At 56.8% G+C, this 25,030-nt stretch overlaps 4 protein-coding genes across 13 annotated transcripts; all 4 read left to right on the top strand.

Moving 5' to 3' along the window:
* The first annotated feature begins 79 nt into the window (after positions 1-79).
* Positions 80-3,022, top strand: nots (nothepsin). The gene is made up of 9 exons (XM_088406829.1): positions 80-267; positions 455-635; positions 889-1,006; positions 1,170-1,288; positions 1,376-1,575; positions 1,663-1,791; positions 2,423-2,567; positions 2,636-2,734; positions 2,806-3,022. Exons 1-9 carry the CDS (start codon positions 206-208, stop codon positions 2,980-2,982), a joined length of 1,230 nt encoding a protein of 409 aa, XP_088262955.1. The 5' UTR covers positions 80-205; the 3' UTR covers positions 2,983-3,022.
* A 118-nt stretch (positions 3,023-3,140) lies between these two features.
* On the top strand, positions 3,141-6,067 carry LOC148405232 (uncharacterized). 4 transcript variants are annotated; one of them, XM_088406832.1, is made up of 7 exons: positions 3,141-3,607; positions 4,007-4,168; positions 4,239-4,340; positions 4,412-4,537; positions 4,655-4,696; positions 4,856-4,991; positions 6,018-6,067. In XM_088406832.1, exons 2-6 carry the CDS (start codon positions 4,013-4,015, stop codon positions 4,952-4,954), a joined length of 525 nt encoding a protein of 174 aa, XP_088262958.1. In that variant the 5' UTR covers positions 3,141-3,607; positions 4,007-4,012; the 3' UTR covers positions 4,955-4,991; positions 6,018-6,067. The 4 variants fall into 4 exon arrangements, with proteins under 4 accessions (XP_088262958.1, XP_088262959.1, XP_088262957.1 ...); XM_088406833.1 differs by lacking the exon at positions 6,018-6,067 and having other exon boundaries at positions 3,141-3,545; positions 4,856-5,197; XM_088406831.1 differs by lacking the exon at positions 6,018-6,067 and having other exon boundaries at positions 4,856-5,197.
* Positions 6,068-6,176: 109 nt separating this feature from the next.
* shank3b (SH3 and multiple ankyrin repeat domains 3b) lies at positions 6,177-21,349 on the top strand. Of its 6 annotated transcripts, XM_088406815.1 has the most exons (28): positions 6,177-6,423; positions 8,796-9,003; positions 10,632-10,872; positions 10,996-11,199; positions 11,428-11,499; positions 11,581-11,689; positions 11,870-12,021; positions 12,087-12,216; positions 12,975-13,012; positions 13,125-13,241; positions 13,559-13,636; positions 13,736-13,802; positions 13,900-14,119; positions 14,214-14,392; positions 14,485-14,598; positions 14,692-14,767; positions 14,839-14,921; positions 14,994-15,118; positions 15,189-15,321; positions 15,402-15,482; positions 15,562-15,579; positions 16,011-16,141; positions 16,218-16,311; positions 16,565-17,107; positions 17,243-17,527; positions 17,597-18,713; positions 18,827-18,853; positions 19,262-21,349. In XM_088406815.1, the coding sequence occupies exons 3-28, from the start codon at positions 10,705-10,707 to the stop codon at positions 19,845-19,847; spliced, it is 4,947 nt and encodes a 1,648-aa protein (XP_088262941.1). In that variant the 5' UTR covers positions 6,177-6,423; positions 8,796-9,003; positions 10,632-10,704; the 3' UTR covers positions 19,848-21,349. The 6 variants fall into 6 exon arrangements, with proteins under 6 accessions (XP_088262941.1, XP_088262943.1, XP_088262937.1 ...); XM_088406817.1 differs by lacking the exon at positions 15,562-15,579; XM_088406811.1 differs by having other exon boundaries at positions 10,632-11,199.
* Positions 21,350-21,484: 135 nt separating this feature from the next.
* On the top strand, positions 21,485-24,915 carry tymp (thymidine phosphorylase). 2 transcript variants are annotated; one of them, XM_088406827.1, is made up of 10 exons: positions 21,485-21,652; positions 22,009-22,140; positions 22,674-22,876; positions 22,943-23,041; positions 23,383-23,512; positions 23,597-23,715; positions 23,797-23,959; positions 24,037-24,264; positions 24,340-24,480; positions 24,593-24,915. In XM_088406827.1, the coding sequence occupies exons 2-10, from the start codon at positions 22,023-22,025 to the stop codon at positions 24,733-24,735; spliced, it is 1,344 nt and encodes a 447-aa protein (XP_088262953.1). In that variant the 5' UTR covers positions 21,485-21,652; positions 22,009-22,022; the 3' UTR covers positions 24,736-24,915. The 2 variants fall into 2 exon arrangements, with proteins under 2 accessions (XP_088262953.1, XP_088262954.1); XM_088406828.1 differs by lacking the exon at positions 22,009-22,140.
* Positions 24,916-25,030: the final 115 nt, after the last annotated feature.

Raw genomic sequence — 25,030 nt, 5'->3', positions numbered from 1 at the left:
CCATGCCTGCCTGGCGAACAGCCCCCCCCCCCCCCCCCCCCCCCCGTTTTTGCTGTTTGTTTTCTTGCGTAACAGCGACAACGATCCCGAATGTCAGCGAGTCTACACGAGCGGTCGTGTTTGTGTATTGAAAGGCGGCGACCGGTTAGAGATAGGCTGGCACGCGCCTGCTGCTCAGTATTGTTGAACAGTTGCAGTGGACGCCATGGACGGAAGGGTTCTGCTCCTTTTTCTGCTGAGTACCTCCAGCAGCCTGGCTCTGCTCAGGTAAACAAATCACATGAATCGAAAAGAGTTACGAGCGCGCTCAACGGTCTTAGCTTGCGTCTTTGGTGTGTGTCATTCATTGGATATCCCATTTACTTGCATGCGTTTTGTTTTTGAGTTTCGATGTCCTATTTTGATCGCTGAACTTTTTCCGGATGCTCGCGGAGACATACTTCGCTCCGCGCAGGGTTCCTCTGCGGCGGGGGCGCTCCGTTCGCTCGCAGCTGCGCACAGACGGCGTGCTGCACGACTTCCTGCGGGAGCACCGGCCCGACGCCTTCAGCCGGCGCTACGCTCACTGTTTCCCTGCTGGGACGCCCTCGCTGCGCCTGGGACGCTCCAGCCAGAAGCTCTACAACTTCATGGACGTAAGAATCCTTCATATACATACGCCTTGAGCTTAAAAAAAACATTGTGTATCTGGGGTGGGGGCTGTTAATGTGAGCTACTCATTTAAGCCAACCCAACAGCTTTGGTTAAATTGCCCTAAGTAGGCCAGTCCATTTTTGAACCATTGTTTAATTTTGACCCAATGACAGTTCAGTGATTCTGGGATCAATGCTCAAATGCGCGCAGTCTGAAAATGATAGTCGAGCTGATGTTTTGTTTTTTTTTAATTAGGCTCAGTTCTTCGGTCAAATCAGTATCGGGTCCCCGGAGCAGAACTTCTCTGTGGTTTTCGACACTGGATCAGCAGACCTGTGGGTTCCGTCGTCCTACTGCGTCAGCCGGGCCTGCGGTAGGTACCCCATGCAAAAACGCACATCATACAGCACATGCGCATAAAGGTACACGCGCTGTCGATTCCACGCGGGCGCAGCGCTCGACCTCTCTGGTGATGTCAGAGCGCTTTGACCATATCCGCCGATGATAAGAGGTCAATAACCCCCGCGTGTTTGCAGCCGTGCACAAACGTTTCCGAGCCTTCGAGTCTTCGTCGTACCGCCACGACGGCCGACCGTTCGGCATTCACTATGGCTCGGGTCACCTGCTGGGGGTGATGGCCAGAGACACGCTCAAGGTGGACGCGGGCCCGCCGGCTTTTCGCTCGCGAGTGCGGTCGAGCCCGTCGAGGCGTGCGCGCTTGCTCGCGTTTGTGTACGCGCAGATGGGCGAGGTGAGCGTGGCCGACCAGGAGTTTGGGGAGTCCGTGTACGAACCGGGCTCTACGTTCGTGGCGGCGCACTTTGACGGCGTGCTGGGGATGGCGTACCCCCCTTTGGCGGAAATCCTGGGGAACCCCGTCTTCGACAGCATGATGGCGCAGAACTCCCTGGACCGGCCCGTCTTCTCCTTCTACCTCGGCAGGTGGTACCTGACCCTGAAAACGCCTGGCGTGGGGCAGGTGTTTTGTCTGCAAACAAAATGAGAAGGGCGTCTGTGGGCGTCCCGCAGGAAGTTGGGCGGCGGCGGAGATGCGGACGGCGAGCTCCTTCTGGGCGGCGCCGACGAGGCTTTGTACGACGGGCCCATCACGTGGCTTCCCGTCACTGCCAAAGGATACTGGCAGGTTCTCATGGACAGGTACGACACGCAATACACTTCCTCAATGTCTTCCCCTGTGCGATTGCGCGCGTGCGTGCTCTATAAATGTATCCGATGTTTGTGTGCGCATCAGTTTGGTTTTCTCGCGTATGTGTTTGATATCCTGGTGGGGTCCGCCTCCTTCGACATGACTAACACCGCGGGGATCGCCTTTCTCAGTGGGAACCAAGGTATTGCAATCAAAAAATTGATTCTTGGCCAACTGAGTCGTTTGAAAAAATCAAATCACGTAAATCGGTATGGACCATTGACACAGGAGCACCGATAGCTTAAACAGCTCAACCTGAAGAACACGTTGTCGTTTTTATTTTATTTTTTTATAATAATCATTGTGGTTTGGGGAAAAAATGACAGCGATATGAAAAGTATAACTCCCACTCTTGCCAATAAATGCGTCACTGCACTACCTTGCGCCGTGGATGTGCAATTACATTTCAAACAAAAAACAAAACCCGTTCCCCGGGGCCGTACGCGCCACACGAGAGCGGTGCTTCTCAAAGAGCACCGCTCTCGTGTCGTTTGCGGCACAAAGAAAAAGTGTTGGCCGCGAGGTGTTTTTTCACTTCATTTCTGTTGAGAACTTTTTGCGCGTGCGCCGTGTGCGTTTCAGCGTGTCCGTCCAAGGCGTCACTTCGCTGTGTCCTCGCGGCTGCCAGGCCATCGTGGACACGGGCACCTCCCTCATCGCGGGGCCCACCAATCACATCCTTAACTTGCAGCAGCTCATCGGGGCCACGCCCACCGGCATGGGCGAGGTGGGCGCGGCCGTCACCTTGCGTCATCCGCGGCGTCATCGCAGCTCACCGGAGTGCGCGTCTTTCAGTTCGTCATCGACTGCGGCAGGTTGTCCAGCTTGCCTCGCGTGACCTTTGTTCTGGGCGGCAACGAGTTCACGCTGACAGCCGAGCAGTACGTCCGCAAGGTGAGGAAAAGGGCCGGTCGAGCGCCGGCCGCCGCGGCCCCGTCACCCGTGCGCCGTTTTCCTGCTGTCAGGAGATGTTGGGCAACAGGGAGCTGTGCCTGAGCGGCTTCCAGGCGGCGGACATCGTCTCACCTCAGGGCCCGCTGTGGATCCTGGGAGACGTCTTCCTCACCGAGTTCTACAGCATTTTCGACAGGGGAAATGACCGCGTGGGCTTGGCTCGCGCTCGCCATCCCTCCCCGCGCTAACCAACGGTTCAATAAAGACAAAAAGAACGTTTGCTCAGTATTTCCAGCGCGTATGAGAGAATTTCAGTTGTTTCTGTTAAATGTTTTACTTGCTAGTGTTTCAACAAATGTGTGAGAGCGTGTTCCACATTGTCATGTAACAGTGTTTGGCTAGTCTCGAAAGCTTTTCATTTGTGTGAGGGCTTTTACGTTGTATGTTTGGGGTACGAATATGAGTAAGCCTTTTGCTTTTTTGAGTGCATTTTACTTTTATGAATAGCTTCGCTTTCATTTGTGTTTCAAAGCGGGTTTAAGCAAAGTGGCTTCTTCGGCGTCCGGTACGGCTTGCTGATCGTTTTTTGACGTCAAATGTTGATCTGCGGTCATTTACCCTCGCGCGCGCGTTGTCTGAGCAAGACTCCAGTAGGTGGCGGTAATCCTCCTTTTTACGTGGGTCGCCAGCCTTCCTTGATCAGAAGAAGACAATTCCACGCGTTGCTCTACTTCCGGGAGGCTGTGCGGCGTCTGTCGACAGACACCAGCAGTTAAGGCGGCAAACTCAAATTTGACGTTCGCGTTCAGTCGACGGCAACTATACCGGAAGCGTCACATTCTGCGAAAAAAGCAAAGTTGTGCTACCGTGCTCGTAAGTTTTCAGTAGCGTGAATCTTTGTTGTCTTCGTAGGGCAGCTATACTGAGATGAGATGAGAAAATGCTGGCCGGCACGTTGAGGTTGTTAAGCTAATGAGCAACTTTAGCACTAGCAACACCTGCTCGTTTCTTAGCAGTTCACCACAATTCACCTGTCAGACGTAATGTCTTAATATGACTTGTGAATGATGAGCTTTAAGCTTTATGCGTTGCAGGGGGTCAATAATTATTAATCTTGTCAACATGAACAATAGGTTCAGACTATTTACATTTACCCCACATGTACTTGTCCTTCCAAATCTACTTGCTTTTTTATTGAGCCAATTTTGGCGATAATGTATGATTATCCATAATATGTATGATGATGACAATTTTAATGTTGGTCGCGCGCAGCACACGATGCCGTCCAACGTGGAGATCAAGGCCAAAGTGAGCCAGCCGCTTGAGTTTGCCAAAGTGGCATCCCGGCTCAGCCAATCGGAAGGCAGCGTCATCAGGCAGCACGACACTTTCTTCCGCGGCCGCCAAGGACGACTCAAACTACGAGACTTCATGGTCTGCCCGTCCACCTCCGTTCCATCCGGTCAGCCTAAAGGACAACTGTCACCCCGCGCCTGTGTTTTAGGACGGCTCGGGTCAACTGATCTTCTACGAGCGTCCTGACACGGATGGACCCAAACTGTCCCGGTACTCCATCAGCCCCACCTCGGACCCGACTGGCCTCAAAGTGTGTGATGCGCGTTTTTTTGCATTTGTGCAGCGCGTTTCTTCACGGGATATGCGCGTGTGTGTACCTAGGCCGTGCTGTCCGATGCGTTGGGTGTAAAAGGCGAGGTGCGTAAGGAGCGGCGGCTCTTCCTGATCGGTCAAACGCGAGTGCACCTGGACGCGGTGGAGGGCCTCGGACACTACATGGAGCTCGAGGTCTCGGTTTGCTCACCCGCGGGCCGTTCCGTCATCCATCCTTCAATTTGAATGACGATTCCATCCCTCCTCGCAATGTCTTCATCTCTAGTGAAGCCTTTCAACTTGCGCCTCCAGGTGGTGATGCGTCCGGACCAGACGCTGGAGGACGGCCAGCGGGTGAGCTCGTTTTTCTTATCATTTGAAGCTGGGCAAGGGAACGGCGAGCACCGTAATCTGTATTCTGCTCATGTTCTCGCTTACTTGGCCACTTTTGTTGTCGTTTTTCAGCGATAGCTGGGCCTTTTGTTGAGCGTCTTGTCTTTTTTGTGGTGGCAGGTGGCCGAGGGTCTGATGGAGCAGTTGGGCGTGACCAAGGAGAGTCTGGTGACGGGTGCCTACGTGGACCTGCTTTTGGATGGACGCACTGACATGTAAATCAAACACAGAAGCGGCTCTACTCAAAACTTTTTTTGTGAGCCTTTTTTTTTTTTTTTTTTTTACAAAATCCGTTGAAAGCTAGCTTGTTGTTCATTAAGATGCGCAACTTACCAAAAGTCATTCTGCATACTTGGTGGTCAAATAATCTGGCGTCTTGTAATGTTTGTTCCATAATTTTTTTAATTGATTGCCGTTATTTAACTCGAGAAAAAATAGACCAAATAAACATGACACATTTTCTTTTGTCTTTGACCGTTTTTCATTTTCTCGCAAAAAAAAAACGTCAGTAGCTCAAAATTTAAGTGTTGACTTTGCATGATGTGGTTGTCATGGCAACTGCTGCTTACTCATCACACTAGTGGCGGAAAAAAATCATGCAGTTTAGCTGAGCACTGAATGCGGAAGAGGGCTGACAAAGACCTCCAGCAGAGGGCGCTGTAACCCTGCAGCTGGAAAGTGAGTATCTTGCGCTGTACTCATATCTATGTATATATATATATATATGTGTATATATATATGTATGTGTATATATATATATATATATATATATATATATATATATATATATATATATATATATATATATATATATATATAGATATGTGTGTGTGTGTATATATATATATATATATATATATATATATATATATATATATATATATATATATATATATATATATATAAAATGAATGACACACACCAAAGACACAAGCCAAGATATAGACGTATATAAAACACAACTTTTTTTCTCTTTATAACTCGTGTGACCATCTATATTTCCTCGCAAGGATTCCGAGCACGTCAGCCATATTGCTCCAGGCAAGTTGCCATCAGAGTTGACCAAACGTATTTTATACATTTGGGCCTTGAGATACAAGTCAGCCAACTTCAAATGTTTTTTAAGCCCGGAGCCGTCGTAGATGACTAATGAAATGAATTCAAGTCACATCTCGAGGCATCACTGTACTGTTTTTCGATAACCGAAATAGTAGGTCGGGAGGCGTTTTTGAACAGGTCGGGTTCAGTCATTTCCCATCATGCACCACGTGCGCCGTGATAGGCCGGCGAGCGCTTCCCCCCTCCTTCGAGGTTCCGGTGCATCGTCGTCATGGCAACGGGGCCGCTCCTCCACACCCACGCCGATCACCCCGTTTCTCTCACTATGGAAGGCGGTGAGCAAGCGAGGGAGAAAAAAGAGAGAGAGAGGTGTGTTTTCCATCCCACGCGTTGGAGTGGGAGATAACGTGCGCGCTCTCACGTGTGTGTGTGTGTGTGTGTGCGTGCGTGCGCGCGCGTGTGCGTGCGTGGGTTGAAGCGAGCAGCCTTCCACTCGTCCTGCTACTTCCTCTCTCCTCTTCATCTTCTCGTCTCCAGATCCACCTCCTCTTCCTCCATCATCATCATCCTCTTCTTTTTTTTCCCCCCCATCAGTCATCAGGATGGAGAACAAGTCGCCGCTCTGCCGGGTGAGTCTCTGCACATGTGTGTGCATGTGTCATCGCGTCAGCATCACGGCAGCCGATAGTTCATGTATGCAACTTTTTTTGGGGCGTTCTTTCCTTGTCTCCATCATCCGCTCCGGTGGGCGCGGCCTGTCGTCTTTATCGTGGACACTTTGCAGCTTTTAGGATCATCTGAGGCAGGCCTAGTGTAATGTCATCGGAGGAATTCCTCCAAGGAACAGTTTGGAGGTTCAACTTTTGAGAGGCCGCATCTTTTGCGTAAGTGCGCTGCCCCCTGCTGCTGCGGAGGCCTCCAAATTTCCTCCAAGGGCTTCTTGTACCTCCGTCCCTCCAAACGTACCCGACCGCTCCTCTTCTTGCTCCTCGGTTTTCTTTCTGCTTCCGCCCCGCTCCTTCCTCGCCTCCTTCCTCACCTGTTCTCCTTGACTCCATAGTCACCTCGATCCCTACGCTTTTCTTTTACTCACTTTGTCCTTTTCGTTCATCGCCACCATGTTTTCCACACTTTCCTGGCCTCCTCGTCTCTCATTCCCTGCAGCCCCTCCTCACCTCCCAGATCCCTCGACCCATCTTCTCCCCGTACTTTCCCTTGGCCATTTGGTTGTCCTCACTCCCATAGCTCCTTTGATTTCCTCACGTCGTTCCCTCAACTCTCGTCCCCCGTCGCCTCCTTGCTTCCCGTGCTTTCTTCACCGCCTTGCTTCCGTTGTCTGCGACCGTCATTTCCATATTTCCTTGACTTTCATGCCTATTTGCTCACTTGACTCCTTATTTCACATCATTTCCTCCCTTTCTTTCCATGACTCCTCCTCTCCTGCGCCTCCTTGTTTTTTTGTCACTTTTTGTTTCCTCCATCTTCTCATTTCCTCCACTCTTCATTTATTGACTCCTCTCCCGTGTCACCTCCTCGGTTCTGTGGCTCTCCTTTTTAATCACCTCAACGTCTCTTCTTGCGTACCACCTTGTTTTACTTAACTCATGTTTTCTTGGACCTTCTTTTTTCCCTCATCTCCTCATTGACTTTGCCCTCCTCTTCTGCCCTAGCCTACCCTCAACATCTTTTTTTCCTACCCTCAATTTTTCTGACTCCTACCCTCCTCGCATCCTCATTTGCTATGACCCCCCCCCCCCCCCCCTCGCTCAACCTCCTCATTTACCTCGGCCTCATGCTTCCTTGCATGCTCGATTGCGTTATTCTTCCACTTACTGTTGTCTTCACTCTTATTTGTACTTTTTCTTTTCGTCAGCAGCCCCTCATCATGCGCGTGTGTGTGTTACGTAAGCGCGGCAGTGAGTGTGTAGGCCGCGGTCTATCTATGAGCTGATCTGCTGCTCACGCTCGGAGGGAAAAAGAGAGCACGTCAAACAGGAAGTGTCTCTCCTTGGCACATCATGTGGTTGTCATGGTAACGTGTGAGTCTTCAGAGACAATTTAACGTCCCGTGTCCACTGTTTTTTTCTCCTTTTTTTTTTTTTTTTTTGCAAGAACGAGCCTTGGTGCTTCAGCTGCTAGCGATGTGAGAAACTTGACGAGATAACTAACGTGTGTGTGTGTGTGTGTGTGTGTGAGCCAGAGAAAACAGTGAGTCTTATCAGCTCCTGCCATTGGTTGCCATGGAAACGGGCAAGGGGTGCTACATTTCCAGCGCACACGCAGATATGTGACCACAAGCCGATCAGATCGGGATCCGGATTGCAGGGTTTGGCGGCTTTAAAGTTTTACTTGACTTTGCTAAATTTATGGAGAAGGTCCGCGCGTGCTTTGGAACGGACACGTGTATAATGAGCCCGGTATCAGGATCTGTGGGATCCGTGGGCCCCGGTCTTAAAGTTTCACTTTAGGGGTCAACTTTTCGGATGTCACTAAAAATTCAACTTCTTTCAAGTCAGTGAAATGTTTGGTAAGTGGAGCGAATCCAAACTGAACTTGTAAACGTGAAAAGGTATTTGTGATTTGACTGATGCGCATGGTTGCGGGTGCGCGTTATCTGAGTGGACCAGCTTGTCACCTTTTCCTTCCTCACATCCGTTCCTTCGCCCACACAGTCAGGAAGCAGGAAGTGTGAGTCACAGGAAGTAGTTGCGTGGAGATCCGTTTTGCTTTTGTCCCCTCATTGGCTTGCTTCGCCAGACGATCAGACTGCTTCTTGGCAATTGTTGAAATATGAAAGTTTGGCCGCATCCTTTTCTTGGATTTCTTATTTCTTATCAGAAACAAAATGACCGTACGCATGCCATAACTGGCTCCAAAAAGCTACGGCGATCACGTGGCCTCCACCAATCCGCTGCTTTTGTTTTGTCCTCTTACCCTCCCTCCCCCCGTCCGTATCCTGGCGCCCATCCCCATCTTCCTCTTCCTCACCCTCCCTCCCCAGGATGGGCCGACCAGCTCCAGCAATAGTGTCTGAAGGTCTCCCCGCCGCCACGCACCCGAGGCGTCCGGACCGCACCCCCGGACCACCGAGCGACCCCTTCCGCGCAGCGGACCGGTTCGGCAGCGGATCGCAAGCCCGAAGCAGTGACGCCGTCGGGCCCGGCATCGGATCGCGCTTTGGAAAAGTTTGATGAGAGTGCTGCCAATAGGTAGGAGGCCTCATCCGACACCACGCAAAATCGATCGCGCTGCTGCCTTGGGGCCGACCGAAGTCGACAATTCTCGAAAGACTCGACTTTGGCTTGGAATCGAGCTTTATTTGCTCAAAACTATTACTTTGGCGCCGTGTCAAATCCCCGTTGCAATCTTGCCGTCGGGGGATGACGTGGACCAGAGTTTAGGGGTCTCGTTTTGCCATCCTGTAGCAAGGAACTGTTTTGAAGTCAGTTAATCAGCTTCATCGAGGCCGAGGCGTCGCTTTGTTGCGGTCCGTGAGCTGCTCGGTCGACGTGATTTGAGGCAATCTTGCTGCCAAGCAACTGTGTTGAAGTCAGTTGAGGAGCTTTATTTCTGACCCAGTCCCACCTCGGATCAACGTCGGGGTTAATGAGGACTTCGACTCTGACTGGCTGCGCCAGGGCCCCGAGTTGAATTCATGGCGTCCGAGTACACGGGGATGGCACGTAACCGCATTAGTGCGCTCGCGGTTCCGGCCGAGTGACGATGACGTTGTCGAAATGCGGGAGTTTGCGCCCGCTGGTGATGTGTACTTGAGGAGCGTCGACCTTGTAAAAGACAACGCGGGAACGTCTTCGTCACTTATTCAACAGCCCGAGTTAAGTGTTGTCGCCAGCCCAAAATAAACCACTCGCACCTGGAGAGGGGCTCGCCTCGTCTCGCTTTGCTCGTTAGTTCTTAAAAAGCAATTTGTAAAAAGCACGCTAAACACTTAAAAAATATGCCCCGTGGCCAAGAAAGCACCTTTTCCTTAAAAAAGAGACAACCCCCCCCACCCCTTGCATACCAATTTAGAAGAAAAAAAAAAAAAAAAGATTTCCTTGAGGCTTGAGGCTTCGCTCCCCAAAGTCCCTTCGCGAAGGTCTCGCCGCGCTGAGCCCGCCCCCTCATCCGACGATGTCCCAGATGTGTCCGAGGCGGATGGGAAAAGAGCGAGAGTCAGCAGGTAGGATGTAGTTTTCACACGGCAAACTGTGAAAATTTGTTCAGCCGCGTTGCCGTGGCAACAGTGAGCACACCGAACACACGGAGAGTGACACGGCGAGGTTAGCGCAGGATTCCCTGCTAGTCCAGTTGCCATGACAACACGTCACTCGCGCCGTTTAATTTTGGGCCTTCGTCAAGTGACCGTATGTACGCACTAACAGGAAGTTGAATCGCACCAACAGGAAGTTGAGAAGCGGCCAGCTCGACATACATGTCAAGGCGTCGCCCGAGCAGCTCGTCTCAAGAGGGAGAAAATGTTCGGCCCTGGAATTCTTCTTGGGATCCGTTTGCGTGCGCGTGGGATTTTCTCAGTGGAAAAACAGGAAGGGATGTAACATTCCACAGCCATTCTTAGCAACGCGGGAGGCGCCGGTCGGATGACGTTCCGCGGTGGGACTTTGGGAAGGTGGCGTTAGGTTCGCCTGTTGAGGTTGAAGCGCGTTTGATTTTGGGTCCCATAGGCAAATGACAAAGGAGGCCCTTCTCTATTTTCAACCAAAGTCGACTTTGCGTCGACTTTGCGTCGACTTTGCGTCGACTTTGCGTCGCTTGCGCGGGCGAAGCGCTTTCGCTCGCGATAACGTCCGACTTTGCGTGCGCGCGGCTCCAAAAGGCCCGGCCCGGAAGACGAAGGAGACTTCCTGGTCTACGTTGTGACGGGGTGCCTCTCGCCGTCTTGCAGCCACATGCCTCTGAGTCCGGCCGCCGACACCAAACATGATCGCCCGCGCCAACAGGCGCTTATTAACGGCAACCCGGCGGGCTCTCCCGTCCTCCGGGACGACGAGGCGGAGGACGCGCCCTCCGGAAGCAGCGTGGTGGTCCGCGTCGGCATCCCGGACCTGCAGCAGACGGTAACGAACACGCTAGCCCGCGCGCGGTCGGTCGGGCGGAGGACATGGAGAAAGTGGCGGCCAGACCCAAGCGGGCGAGCGTGCCCTCAAACATGTCCGTGTGTGCGTCTGTGGCTCTCTCAGAAGTGTTTGCGGCTGGACCCAGAGTTACCCGTTTGGACCAGTAAGCAGAGGGTCCTGGTCACCTTGACTCAGTCTCTGTCGGATGTTTTGAACTATGGTCTCTTCCAGCCGGCGTTCAACGGCCGAGCTGGCAAGTTTCTGGACGAGGAGCGACTTTTGAAAGAGTACCCTCTCCCACCCATCACGCCCATCCCATACCTCGAGGTACGCCCGTTGGCGGCCGGGCCCCGCTGTTAGCGGGGATATGGGGACGGAGCCCCGCCCGCCTCCCGGAACCCTTTAGTAGGCCGCCGGGGTCTAGTCCGCTCGCTCCGCCGTCGGTAGACGTGCCCATAGCCGGCTTCGCTCAACCCGCTTCCGCCTCACTCGCGATGGTACGGAAGGACGCGGCGGGGACGTGGCTAACGTGGCTTTCCTGTCCTCGTCTTCCAGTTTCGTTACAAACGCAGAATTTACACGCAGAGTTACGTGGACGACAAGCAGCTGGCCAAGCTGCACACCAAAGTAGGCCGGCGCTTTCGCAGAAAGTCGGCGCCGGCGCCCCAAGCCGCCCCGAGCCCTGACCCGCTTGTCCGTCCGTCTCAGGCCAACCTGAAGCGATTCATGGAACATGTCCACCAGAAGAACGTGGAGAAGGTTTCCAAATGGCTGGAAAAAGGCCTGGATCCCAACTTCCACGACTCGGACAGCGGCGGTATGTCGACGCGCTCGGAATGCCCAGCGAAGCGTCCCGTCGGGGCTCGCCCATTCAGAAATGCATTTTCACTTTGTTGCGCTCAAGCAAAGTTGGTTATTGTTCAGAGCGATGGTGATTTGCCCAAGTCAAAGCCTCTTTTGGAAGTTGAGAAAAGCTCAAGTTGCCTTCCGCCCTCAGAGTGCCCCCTGACGCTGGCCGTCCAATTGGAGGAGAGCTGCGAGCTCATCAAAGTTCTCCGCAGTGGCGGCGCTCACCTGGACTTCCGCACCAGGGACGGAATCACCGCTCTGCATCGGGCCGTCATGTGCCGCAACAGCGCCGCTCTCACGGTAAGAGGACGGCGGGCCGCGCCGCCGCCGGGCCCGGCCCGTGACTCGCTCACGCCGCTTCGCAGACTTTGCTGGACCTGGGAGCCTCTCCGGACTACAAGGACAGCAGGGGGCTGACGCCCCTCTATCATTCCGCCATGGTGGGCGGCGCCCCCTACTGCTGCGAGCTGCTACTGCAGGACCACGCCACACTCGGTACCCACGACGTTCTCCTTCCGAAGCTGGCCAAGCTCTTGCAAATGTTGCCGGGCCAGCCTTAGACTTTTGAAGTAGGCACTCAGAGTACGCTCTCTATCCCGGTTTGTATTTTAAGTTAGCCTTTCAAACGGAATCAAATCCGTGCGATCGAAGATTTGAAAATGAGCTAGATTGCGAAAACTTGATTTGGCAAGAGCGGCAGGGTAGCGAACAGGTTGCTTTACGAGACGTCTTTGCTTTAGCCGCTTGGTTGTGCCATTTAAAGTGAGTCAAAAGTTCATATTTAGTTTTTAGCGCCGTTAGCATTCGTAGACACTCCGTAGACACTCCGTCAGCCTGACGCTTGAAAAGATTTGGAAAAAAATTGAAACGCGTAGCTGGCACGATGAACGAATGTTCGGTTTGCAATCAAGCTGTTCCGTTTTCATTTTTTCTGTCTGAATAGTTCCGCGTGAAAAGTGTTTGTAGGGTTTGTTTCTTGCGTTAAAATGGCCCGAAGGATCAGAAGGAGACGGATTTTTTATTTTCCGGCCGTATCGGCCAGCCCCGATTTGAAATATGGTCGTTTAGGGTTTCAGGTGGTGTTTGCAGCCTGAATTCAATTGCTTTTGTCTACCCGAATAACCTCAACATAGTTCCTTGGCATTCAAATGCGGATGTCTGCAAAGAATCTCATGCCACACGTGCGCTTATTTTTTCCCGGCTTGTGAAAAGACGCCGGACTGATAAATGGCTTGTGGTTGCCGTGGTTACAGGCATGACGGATGAAAACGGATGGCAGGAAATCCACCAGGTGACAAGCACTCGCTCACTGGAGCGCACCCACCCACACGCACGCCTGCTTAATCACAGTTATAATTACATGTACACGTTTAGGAAGCGCAATCACGCTTGTGTGTGTTTAGGCGTGTCGCCATGGAAACGTGCAGCACTTAGAGCACCTGCTGTTCTACGGGGCCGACATGAGCTCCCAGAATGCGTCGGGAAACACCGCTCTGCACCTCTGCGCTCTCTACAACCAGGTAGGACGACAACCGGGGCGCTCCCCGGTGGCGGCGGTAAACTCGGTACCGGAGTTTAATGTCGGCCGCGATCATGGTGCGGTTCTCGTATTTTTGGAGGCGCTGGCGTCGAACAGTGAAGACGGGGGTCTCCGGCCTCGGGTTTCCCAGGTTCCTTTCCCCGACGCGCCTAATTCAGAAGGTCGGGGTCGTTTCGGACGAGCCGACCCTTCGAATCGAGCGTGTCGGGGAAAGAAAACCTGGAAAAGACGCGGGACCGGACACCCCTGATTTAAGAAGCACCGGTGACGCGTGTCTTTTGCCGCCACTCCTTTCAGGATAGTTGCGCAAGAGTGTTGCTCTTCAGAGGAGCCGACAAAGACATCAAGAACTACAACAACCAGACTGCCTTTCAGGTCGGGACTACAAGTGGTATTTCAGGACACTATCTGCCTCTTTTGACTCCACCGTGTATACGGTACGTGTGTAACAAAGACGGATGTCTGTCTGCGTAGGTCGCCATCATCGCCGGGAACTTTGATTTGGCCGAAATCATCAAGATCCACAAAAGTTCCGATGTCGGTGAGTCAGTCACCCGTCACGGTTACAACTTGGAGAGATGTTGGCGGGCGGGTTATTCAACAACCGAGCGCTGAGGCGCTTTGTTGTGCGCAAACAGTTCCCTTCCGCGAATCCCCTTCGTACACCAAGCGACGGCGCCTGGGAACCGTCCGCTCCCCGGCGGGAAACGGGCTGTCGTCGCCGCGCTCCCTCATTCGCTCGGTTAGCGACAATGCCCTGGAAAGCCCCTCCTCCTCCCCCGGACCGTCGCTGCAAAGCTTGGAAACGCACTTGGACACGCACACGCACTCGCTCCGGCGCCACGGGCGCCGCCTCAGGTCAGCCAGGAAGTTTTTCAATGCATTTTGTACCGTGGGAGAAACGTTGGCAGAAAATAAGCAACCGCGCCTTTCCCGTACGTGCGGTCGCTAGTCCGAGCGGCGGAGGCGGTCAGGCGGAGAGCAGCCCCCCGTCGTCTCCCCCCCTCACCCCACAATTGAAGAAGAAGAGGCTGTACAGCGCCGTGCCGGGACGCACCTTCATCGCCACGCGCTCCCACGTCCCCCAGGGCGCCGGAGAGATCCAGCTGCATCGTGGCGAGAGGGTGAAAGGTCACTAGGCTGCCGAGCCCGGCGCCCCACCTCCCGATCCCCATTTTACGTCTCGCTGATCCCCTTTGTCCGCACGCGTCGCGCGTCTCCAGTTCTGTCCATCGGCGAAGGTGGATTCTGGGAAGGAAACGTGAAAGGAAGAACGGGCTGGTTTCCCGCCGACTGCGTGGAGGAGGTTCAGATGAGACAGTACGATCCCAGACTGGGTAAAGGTTTGGCGAAAAATTCCACCGTTCCGCCTGGCTCGGGGGCCCTTCTCAAGCTCGGGCGTTTTTTTTTTCCTCCATTGCTCGTTTCAGAAACTCGGGAGGACCGCACCAAAAGACTCTTCCGACATTACACGGTGGGCTCGTACGACAACTACACCTCCTACAGGTGAGGAGCGCACCTCGCCGGATGCTTTTGCCGTCCGCCGCTTTCTGACGGGCGGCCGGCTTTTTCGTCAGCGACTACGTGATCGAGGAGAAGATGGCCGTGCTGCAGAAGAGAGAGAGCGAAGGCTTCGGCTTCGTCCTGCGAGGAGCCAAAGGTTGGATCGCCTCGGGAGCTCGGTAATGTCGGCGCACCTCACGTGAGGAAACCCGTTTTGTGTCGCCGCAAGCCGAGACGCCCATCGAGGAGTTCGCTCCCACGCCGGCCTTCCCCGCCCTGCAGTACCTGGAGTCTGTGGACCAGGGCGGCGTGGCCTGGAGAGCCGGGCTGCGCACCGGAGACTTCCTCATCGAGGTTCGCCTCTTCCCTTGATTCGGCGCAGCCCGCCGAGCGCGCCTCGGCTTCGAGCTCTATCGCCGCGCAGGTAAACGGCGCCGACGTGGTGAAGGTCGGACATCGCCAGGTGGTCGCGCTCATCCGACAGGGCGGCAGCCGCCTGCTCATGAAGGTGGTATCGGTTTCCCGCAAGTCGGACACCAACCTCATCAGGAAGAAAGGTTTGTGTTTACTGCTTCGCGAGGACGCGGGTGAAGGAGTCCGCCAGGTGTGCGGCCCCTGATCGCTTTGCTTCCCGCAGCCCCCCCCCCTCCCAAGCGAGCCCCCAGTACCTCGTTGACTCTCCGGTCCAAGTCCATGACCGCCGACCTGGAGGAGATAGGTGAAACAAACACACAGACGCAAGCCCGCGCACTGACTCTATACGAGGAATTGTTGACTTTTTTTGTCCGCGCACGCAGCCAGGAGGAGGCGCTTTGGTGAGTCACGTGATCACCGAGGTCACATTGCGGGCTATTCGTCGTGTTCGGGCTGAGCGTTGCTCAAAGTGCTTTTTTTCGACGCCGGCATGGAAGGAAAAAGCGCTCGAAAATGCGGGGATTTGTCCCTCCGCGTGTAGAAAACCACCCAGTCGGCGGTCAAAAAAGGAGCGACCCCATATTTGGGGCGGCGGGGGCCGACCGTCTGCCTTGTTTTGAGCAAAGCCGTATTTGAAAGTTTGCTCAAATCGGTTTGTCCTTTTTTGACTTAGAAATGGGCGACGTGTTTTTTGGTTTGAATGTTTTGTTTTCAGCAGGAGTTAAACATTGCTTTTGTGAATTGGCTTTTCGCTCCATGTTGCACATGCAAGCACATCACATCAGTGGGAAATAAGCTATCTATGGAAAACACGAACCCTTCCGACCGGCAGAGAAACTGGACGACATGCTGTCGGGGAGCACGCATGAGGTGGTTCTGCGGGCCCGGCCGTCCGATGACTTCAGGGCAGCCACGGTGAAGCAGAGGCCCACCAGCCGGAGAATCACCCAGGCCGAGATTAACGTAACGCTCGTTCGTCCTCGCCCTCGGTCGCGCCCTCCAGCGCGTTTTCCTCCAGTCGCTCTTCTTCGGCCCGCAGTCGTTGTTCGAACGTCAGGGTCTGGTCCCGCCCTCCGGCCCGGAGAAGAGCGCGATGGTGCTGCCCCGAGGAATGTCCAGAACCAAGAGTTTTGGTGAGTCCTTGCGAGAAGGCGCCGCTTATTTGTTTCTTGTGCCCAAAGGAATGCGAGGGACGGGTCTAGTTCCAAGAGGGGGGTTCTTTTAGTTTGAAGGGTCGCGGTTCGGGATCCAAAGCAATGGTCGCAGTCTGAAACGCAGGGCGGGGGCAAACGGCGTCGAGGCCAAAGTCGCTTTAGCCCAAGAGTTCGGTTCGGTTGGTCCCTCGAGCGCCCGCGATGCTGACACGTGGTCGCGGTTCCCTTCCAGGCACCCCCGAAGACGAGCGCATCTCCGCCCTGATCCACGAGAGCCGCTTCCCTCGCAGCTCCTCTCTGACCGACAGCTTCATCCCCCCGCCTCCTCAGACGGCGCCTCCGCCGCCCCCGTCCCCGCTCTTCCTTTTGGACTCGGGGCCTCCCCCTTCCTTCCTCCCCCCTCCTCCCCCCTCCAGAGGGGAGGGCCTGACCCGGTCCAGCTTCAAGCCGGGAACCGAGCCCAGGCTGCAGGAGCTCTCGGACCCGCCGTCCAGGAGTCACGCCGATCGCCAGAGGAAGGCGCGCTCCATGATCATCCTGCAGGACACGCCTCCGCAGCTGCAGGCCGAGATGCACGCCGCCGCCGTACACGTGTCCTCCTCGCACACCTCCGCGCTGTCGCTCCACACCGGCGCCCTAGGGCACTCGCCGCTGTCGCGCCGTCGAGGACGACCCATCGAAAACCCTTACGCCAACGTGGGGCAGCAGGCCCCCCCGGCCAAACCTCAGAGGAGGAAGTCCCCTCTGCTCAAACAACTTCCCGTGGAGGAGCAAGGTAGGTGCGCTTTCGCATGAGAGAGCGCTCTCGTCGCGAGCGAAGGCTTTAGTCTCTCTGAGGTTTATTCCCGGAAGAGGTCCCGAGATAAAGGCGGTGTGTCCCGACCGAGTCCGTCCTCCATCTTGTGCGCAGGCCTCAAAGACCAGGACGCCAAGTCGGAGGCGAGCGGCCCGGGAAGCCCCAGCAGAGCGGAGCTCTACCAGCAGCAGGTTCTGTCGGAGCGCGCCCGCGTCCACGGCCGCCGCTCCTCCCTCTTCCTGTCCGTGGAGGGCGCCGCCTCCGACAACCAGGCGCCTCCTCTCCTGACTCAGAGTCACTCGATGGACGACCTGGGCGAGCTCCCGCCTCCGGCGCCCGTCCTTTCGCCCTCGCCTACGCCGCACACCTTCCTGCACCCGCTCACCGGCAAGCCCCTCGGTAAGAAAGCGGGGGAGGACGCCGAGGGGAACGACGCGGCGCCCTCTAAAACGTTTGCCCCCTCCGCAGATCCCTCGTCGCCGCTCGCCCTGGCTCTGGCGGCGCGAGAACGAGCGCTCACCGCCCGCACGCCCAGCCCCGAGCCGCGACCCAAACACGCCTCGGGCTCAGCCTCCGCCACGCCCGTCCCCACCCCGGCCGCCAGCCCGGAGGGCCGGCACAAGCGCACCCCGATCCCGACCCCGCAGAGCAGCCCGGAGCCCCGCTCCAAGCGCGCCACGCCGCAGACCAGCCCCGAGCAGCGAAGCAAGCGCGCCACCCCGCAGAGCAGCCCCGAGCTGCGCCACAAGCGCGCCACTCCGCCCCTTTTCCCCGACGGGCAGGCGGAGCGCCCCGAAGCAGAGGGCGGGGTCGCCTCGCCCGCGGGGCCGCCCCCCGAACGCTGGCGACCCGCGCCGCCGGCAAACCTGGCCAACGAAAGCCACTCGGCGGCGATCGACAGGCGTCGGAGCCTGACCGTCGGCAGCTCGGAGGAAGAGGGCGGCGCCTACACGGTCACCCTCCCGCCCGCCTTGTTGTCATCCAGCGACGAGGAGACGAGGGAGGAGTTACGGCGGATCGGTCTGGTGACGCCGCCCCCCGCTTTCGCCGCCCCTCTCTCCCCCCTGGCCGTCACGCCGCGGCGGGGCGGCGAGGGCGACGCGGGCGAGGATGAGGAGGAGCCCCGGGAAGGCTCGCTGCCTCCTTCCATCACCCTGGCCTCGCCCCCGGCCCCGCCGTCCCCTTCCTCGCCGCCCGCCGGTCACCCGGGCTCGGCCCTCAAGCCCCGCCTCCGCTCGCCCGTCGGCCGCGGCCGCTCGGCCCTCAGGGACCCCCTGCTCAAGCAGTCGTCCGACAGCGAGCTGCTCCCGTCCTCGCCGGCCTCCCCGGCCTCCGCCCGCCAGCCGCGCTACCTCTTCCAACGCCGCTCCAAGTTGTGGGGCGGCGGCGGCGGCGGCGAGGAGGAGGGCCGGCCCGTCGCTCCGGGCGGCCAGGGGTCCTCCTCGGCGCTGGAGCTGAGCGGCAGGGCCGAGTCGGGCCTGGACCTCGCCAACAGGCTCCACCTCCTCAACAAAGATAGCCACTCCTTGGGGGAGGAGCCCAGCCCCCTCGACCCTGGTCGTAGATCTCCAGTAGGCGGGGCCAGGTCAGTCACCTGCGCGTGTGTGTGTGTGTGTGTGTGTGTGTGTGTTTGCGCTGGCCGGGGTACAGGTCCGTTTGTGTGTGTGCACAGTAATAAGTGGGTTTGTGTTTTTGCAGACGTGTGGACAGTGGAGTGAGCAAATCGTAGGTTTTTCTCTGGTAAACATTTCTTGTTATTGCTCTAAGATGCTAACCGATGCTAACGCACCGCACATCTCTATCGGCGCACACAGTACAGTGAATGTCTATTATACCTGCACTGGCTAACATTAACGTGACTTAACAAAGCTTACTGACGGCGGCATCCCGGGCGTGCCTTGGCTTCAAGTTGTTTTCACGCTCGAAAAAATCGGCCCATCCCGCAAGCCCTTCTGGCGCCCGATACTTTCGGAGCGAGGCGGCAAGTCCGCCAAGCGTTCTCCCGATAGCGTTGCGCTCCGACTCGCCTTTCGAAGCCGACGCGCTCGAAGCGCGAGCCGCTAACGCGCTCCGACGCCGACGCCCGCTTCGAAGCCGGCGCGCGGGAACGCTCACGCTTTGCCGACGTCGCAGGTTGTTCTCCAGTCTGGGCGAGCTGCACACCATCTCCCAGCGAGGATACGGCGCCACCTACGCGGTCCGGCCGGGAAGCCGTTACCCCGTCGCCCGCCGCAGCCCCTCCCCGTCGCCGTCGCCCTCCCCTTCCGACAGGCCGGCGGGGTCGCCCTGCTCGGAGCGCCCGGACCCGAGCTCGGCCCGCGGCCTGACCATCCTCAAGTCGTCCAGCCTCAGCCTGCCGTCGGAACCCAAAGAGGTCCGCTTCGTCATGCGCAGCGCCAGCGCCCGGACCCGCTCGCGCTCGCCCTCGCCGTCCCCGCACGCCTCCCCGTGCCCCTCGCCCGTACTCAGCGGGCCCCTGCTGGCGCTGCGACCCTGGAGGCAGCGCCCGCTCAGCCTGTGGAACAAGTACGACGTGGGCGACTGGCTGGAGAGCGTGGGGCTGGCCGAGCATCGCCAGCGCTTCCAGGAGCACGAGATCGAAGGCTCGCACCTTCCCGCCCTCACCAAGGACGATTACGTGGAGCTGGGCGTCACCCGGCTGGGCCACCGCATCAACATCGAACGGGCTCTTAGGCAACTGTTGGACGCCGCCACTTGACCGCCGCGGGTCCGCCGCTCGGCTCTCTGATCGCCCCCGCCCGGCCGGAAGATCCTATCCGCCTTAACCGTTGTCCGTCCGTCAGGTCCGTCCGTCAGGTCCGTCCTCGGCCGCGCTCCGTCGCGGCCGTAGCGCCGGCCTTCACCCGAGCCGCGCTCGCGACCTCATCCTTCGCCTCCGTCCGTCAACGCCGTCTTGTCCTAACGTCGTTCCTTTAAAGCCGTCCCGTCCGTCCGCCGTGTCCTAAGGACATCCTTCGTGTCCGTCCGCCGAGACCTTCGAGCCCATCGTGTCCATCCCCCGTGTCCCGACGCCGTCCCCCGCGTCTGTCCGTGGCGTCGGTCGACCTCCTTAACCCACGTTCAAAAAGTAAGTCGCCGATCTCCCGGTTCTCAGTTATCCCCGATGCTCGGCACGGCCCGCGGCGGCGATCAAAGAGCCGATACCCCCCCTCTCCCCACCCCCCGCGAGTATGATAGTCCTGAAGAATATGAGTCTTGGTTTCGAATATTTCCGAATATAATGAACTCTATGCACGCAGCGCTTGGACGTCGGCCGCCAGCTGGCGTCTTCGTGTCCCCGAACGTGTTATTTTTCCATGGGATGCCGCCCGAGCTTCCCGCCGAAAGCGCTTTGCCGTGCATAAGGTTCATGACGCCGTCCTCGTTTAGATTTGATGAGCAACAATGTGCTAGTGTTGAATTTATTCTACTTTCACTTTTGATTTGACAATGAGTTGAATGACCGCGTGTTGGGAGTTCTCGATGACTTGTCAACCAATGTGTGCGTGATTCGTGTTGATTGGACATGGTGCTACATGTAGGAAGCCATCTGTACAGGAAGTGACTTCATTATTGAATCGGCAACAAACGGCAACAAAAACAAAGGAAAAGATACAATCGAGCGTCCGGGACCTTCCGGGAGTTTCCGCCTGCCATGAGGCCGTTTGGACCTCGCCATACGTGGAGATTTCCGGAACGTTTTTTTTTTTGTTTGTTTTTTCCCCCGCCGGCGTACGCTCACGCCGGCCAGGAGAAGGATGCCTCCGGTGCGCCCCGAAGGCAATCCCGTGCAGGAAATGTGAAGGTTAACGTCACTTTGGGTGATGTTTTTGTTTTTTCGGGGGGTGGGGGGGTCGAGGTCAAGGCGGTTTCATTTATTTCCCTCCTTCGGGGCGCACCGGATCACCGTTCCCTCGTCTTTTTGCAGCCATGCTAATGAGCGCAAGAGCTACGCCTTAACGTGCGACGGCCTAGCTTAGCGGAATTGACGCGCGGGCTGTTACGTCGACATTAGGATGTAGGCTCAAGATGTAGCTATCGTTATTCCCGAGTCGTCGAGAAGCAATAGACCGCCGCGGTGATCAGCCGATCATCTCATGTAAGCGCGTCGATCGATAGATTATCGGATGCCTTTGATGTTTCTTTGTGCTATTTTTTCCCCCCATTTTACACACCAAACCAGTTGTCATGTTTCTAATAAAGGCTCATTTACTACTAGAAGCTCGCGCCTCATTAAAGGGACAGTGTGCACGCGCGCAACGCCAAATGACGAATCGATTGCGGCGCGTATGGCGTGTGAGTTTTTGTTTGCGGGCCGGAGTCGCCGCTTGTTAATGACTGACGCAGACCCGCTGGAATCCAAAGCGGGACAGTCGCGTCGTTGAACCTTGACGAGTCAGCCTGTAACGTTTGACCACACCCCCTGCCGCCATTGGCCCGCAGACGACATAGGGTTGACGGTTCGCCCTGCAAAGCAACATTTTTGCCTTTGTGTCAAAGCGACAGTCGTCGTCGTCTCCTCAGGTGAGAAAACTTTTTTTCCTTTGATACCTGCTGGGACCGAAACATGTTTGTCGCGGTCGTCGTGCTCATTCTACGCATCCAAAACGGCGGGAGGGATGGGCAGGCGGGGTTTCGCGTCGGTGCGAGCGGAGCGCTCCGGCACCGGAGCGCACCCAAACTCTACCCGCCGTCAAAAAAAAAAACCTAGGAGCCAATTTTGAAACTAAGCCATCAGCGCCTCTTGTCGTAAGAGAAAAAGGAGTCACTTCTTTCCAACCCCTGAAGTGTTCTCAGCGGGCAAAGACGCGGATAGCCTCTCGGAAGTACTGAAAAAGTAGTTTGGCTTGAGACTCGGACCACCGCAATTCATTCCAAAGGCGGACCGGCGGCCATGTCGTCCATTCCGGAGCTGATCAAGAAGAAGCGGGACGGCGGCCGGCTGACTGACGCCGACATTAAAGCCTTGGTGGAGGCGCTGACCGACGGAAGCATCCAGGACTGCCAGACAGGTGAGGAGGAGGGCGGGGCGCTAAGATCGACCCCTCATGCATATACAATTTCAACCCCTCGCAATGTTCGCTGGCCCTGTCCGTACTTGTGCGCGTTCACGCAATGGAAACAGGAACATTTATGATGTCATGAGTAGAGTATTACCAGAGCTTTTGCATGACGGAATCCAGGCTAAGCCGATCATGAAGTCATTGAAAGGCTCGCATAAGTTGGTCGCCGGTGCCGCCCGGTGGCTTAGGGCCGTCAACACAAAATTCCTGTCGCTCCCCGTTCACCAGTTGCCGTTAAGGATTCGCGCGAAAATCGGAAGGTTTTCAAAATGTCCAACATTGGGAGTATTCCTCAGAACGGCGGTAAGTGAGCCCGACTCGGGCTGAGTTTTACATCTGCGTATGCAAGCATTTAAAAGGGACGGCAGCGTCGTATGCGGAAAGTTGTCACGTTTCAATGTTCTGTGCGGCTCCCGCTCTTTTATCACACGTCAAAAATTAATAATGCGGGGCAAATGTTTTCGGCACCCTTCTGTTTTCAGGCGCCATGCTGATGGCCATCTGGCAGCAGGGCATGGACGCGAACGAGACGCTCGCACTGACCAGAGAGATGATGCTGTCGGGGGAAGTGATGTCGTGGCCCCAAGAGTGGGCGGGGTTTGTGGTGGACAAGCACTCCACGGGCGGCGTGGGGGACAAAGTCAGCCTGGTCCTGGCGCCGGCGCTGGCCGCCTGCGGCTGCAAGGTGAGCGAAACGGCGCCGGCGTTTTGACCCAACTGACCCCCGCTTTGCTCTGGGATGTCACGTCAGGTGCCCATGATTAGTGGGCGGGGCCTGGCCCACACCGGAGGAACCCTGGACAAACTGGAGTCCATTCCTGGTTTTAACATCCACCAATCACCTGAGCGGGTACCTTGAATTCGGTTGTCCCAAATTCTCCATTATCGATTTTGCACTGACTTTGGCAACTTGTTTTTCCGTGACATTTGTATATGTGCTTTTATTTGGAAAATGAAGCCATGATTCAAGTTCGGACGGCGCCAATTTCCTACCACCATGCAGACCGCCGCCGCACCACCTAGTGACGCCGATTTGCAATTACACTTGAGAGCCAACTCAAAGCTTTGTTCCCCGCGGGGGCCCTCCAATCGGAGAAGGACTGGGCTAATCAAACAACGCTTCATTTCCAGACAATGAGTTTTCCTAACTTCGCAATGAATGGCGAGATTTTTGCCTTATCCTTTTGCCAGGTGCGAAGCATCCTGGACGGCGTGGGCTGCTGCATCGTGGGCCAGACGGAGACGCTGGTTCCCGCCGACCGCATCCTTTATGCCGCGCGCGACGTCACCTGCACCGTGGACAGCCTGCCGCTCATCACGGGTAGCCCGCCCGCCCACCCGCGCGCACGCCGCCGCCTCTGCGAGACCTCGGTCCCAATTTTGGACATTTTTTTCTTGCGGCCAGCCTCCATCATCTCCAAAAAAGGCGCGGAGTCGCTGGCGGCGCTGGTCCTGGACGTCAAGTTCGGACGGGCCGCTCTCTACAAAGACCTGGCGGCCGCCAAGGGGCTGGCCCGGAGCCTGGTAGGCGGGGCGCTCGGGCGGTCTCGGCTCGGGCCCGCGTCCTGAGCCGAGCGCCGCCCCGCCCCGCCCCGCCCCATGCAGGTGCAGGTGGGGAGCCGGTTGGGCGTGCGCACGTGCGCCGCGCTGAGCCGCATGGACGGCGTGATCGGGCGCAGCGTGGGTAACGGCCTGGAAGTGGCCGAGGCTCTGGAGCTGCTGAAGGGGCGCGGCCCGCCGGACCTCGCCGAGCTCGTCGACACGCTGGGTAAGCTTTTGCGCGGGGAAGGCGGGCCGGGGGGGCGCCCGCCCGACGCTCTCCGACGAGGTCCGTCGGGCTCGCAGGCGGGCTGCTGCTGGCCACGGCGGGGCTGGCGGCCGACCAGTCGGAGGGCAGGCGGCGGATTTCCCAGGCCGTGACCGGCGGAGGCGCTCTGCTCAAGTTCCGGGCCATGATGGAGGCTCAGGGCGTCGGCGAGGAGACGGCGCGGGCGCTTTGCTCCGCCCGCGCCGATTACTCCGGGATCCTTAGGAAAAGCCGGCACCGGCTGGACTTGGCCGCCGGCGGCGACGGTCGGAACCGCGCTTCGGTCGCGCTCGCTCAACTCGCCCCACGCCGCTGAGGGGTATCCGGCGATGGCGTTGCAGGCGTGGTGATGGACGTGGACGGTCTGATTTTAGCGCGGGTGCTTCATCAGTTGGGGGCGGGGCGCACCAAGGCCGGAGAGCCTGTCAATCACAGTGTGGGCGCGGAAGTAATGCTCTCCCCCGGACAGAAAATCACCAAAGGTGGGCTTCCTTCCGTTGCTTTCGAGCGCTTCGCTCGGCTCCGGTCTCAGCGGGCCCGGCTCGCTTGGGCTTGGGCTTGGGCTTGGGCTTGGGCTTGGGCTTGCGCTTGCAGGTACGCCCTGGCTGCGGGTCCACTACGACGAGCCGGCGCCCACCCCGAGCCAGATCCAGCAACTGCGCGGCGCTCTCGTGCTGGGGGCCGTCGGCGAGTGGCGAAAGCGGAGCGTGGTGCAAGAAGTCATACTTCCCGTTTGACAAAGCCGACGGCGCCCTCGCGGCGTTACCGTGGCAACTCGACGTTCAATACCCCGTTTGTTTATTGAGTAGCCCGGAGTTGGTTTTCCACTAACAATTGGTATTTTGCAATTATTTCGTAAGATCGACGTGGATGCAAGACGACGCTTTGTTTAGAATAAATCCCACTCGATACAACCACGCGTTTGGGATTTCATGGAGCTAAATGACAAATTCGAGCTCACGATAAATGAATTGACAGCTGCATTCCGAGCAATATCGATGACAACCCCGGCTGGCCAAACAATTCGAATCT

Source organism: Hippichthys cyanospilos, chromosome 22, assembly GCF_059441005.1.
Source record: "Hippichthys cyanospilos isolate Australia breed blue-spotted pipefish chromosome 22, RoL_Hcya_1.0, whole genome shotgun sequence".
Lineage (NCBI taxonomy): Eukaryota > Metazoa > Chordata > Actinopteri > Syngnathiformes > Syngnathidae > Hippichthys > Hippichthys cyanospilos.
The sequence above is the reverse complement of the archived record's forward strand: the minus strand, read 5'-3'. Positions and strand labels throughout refer to the sequence as shown.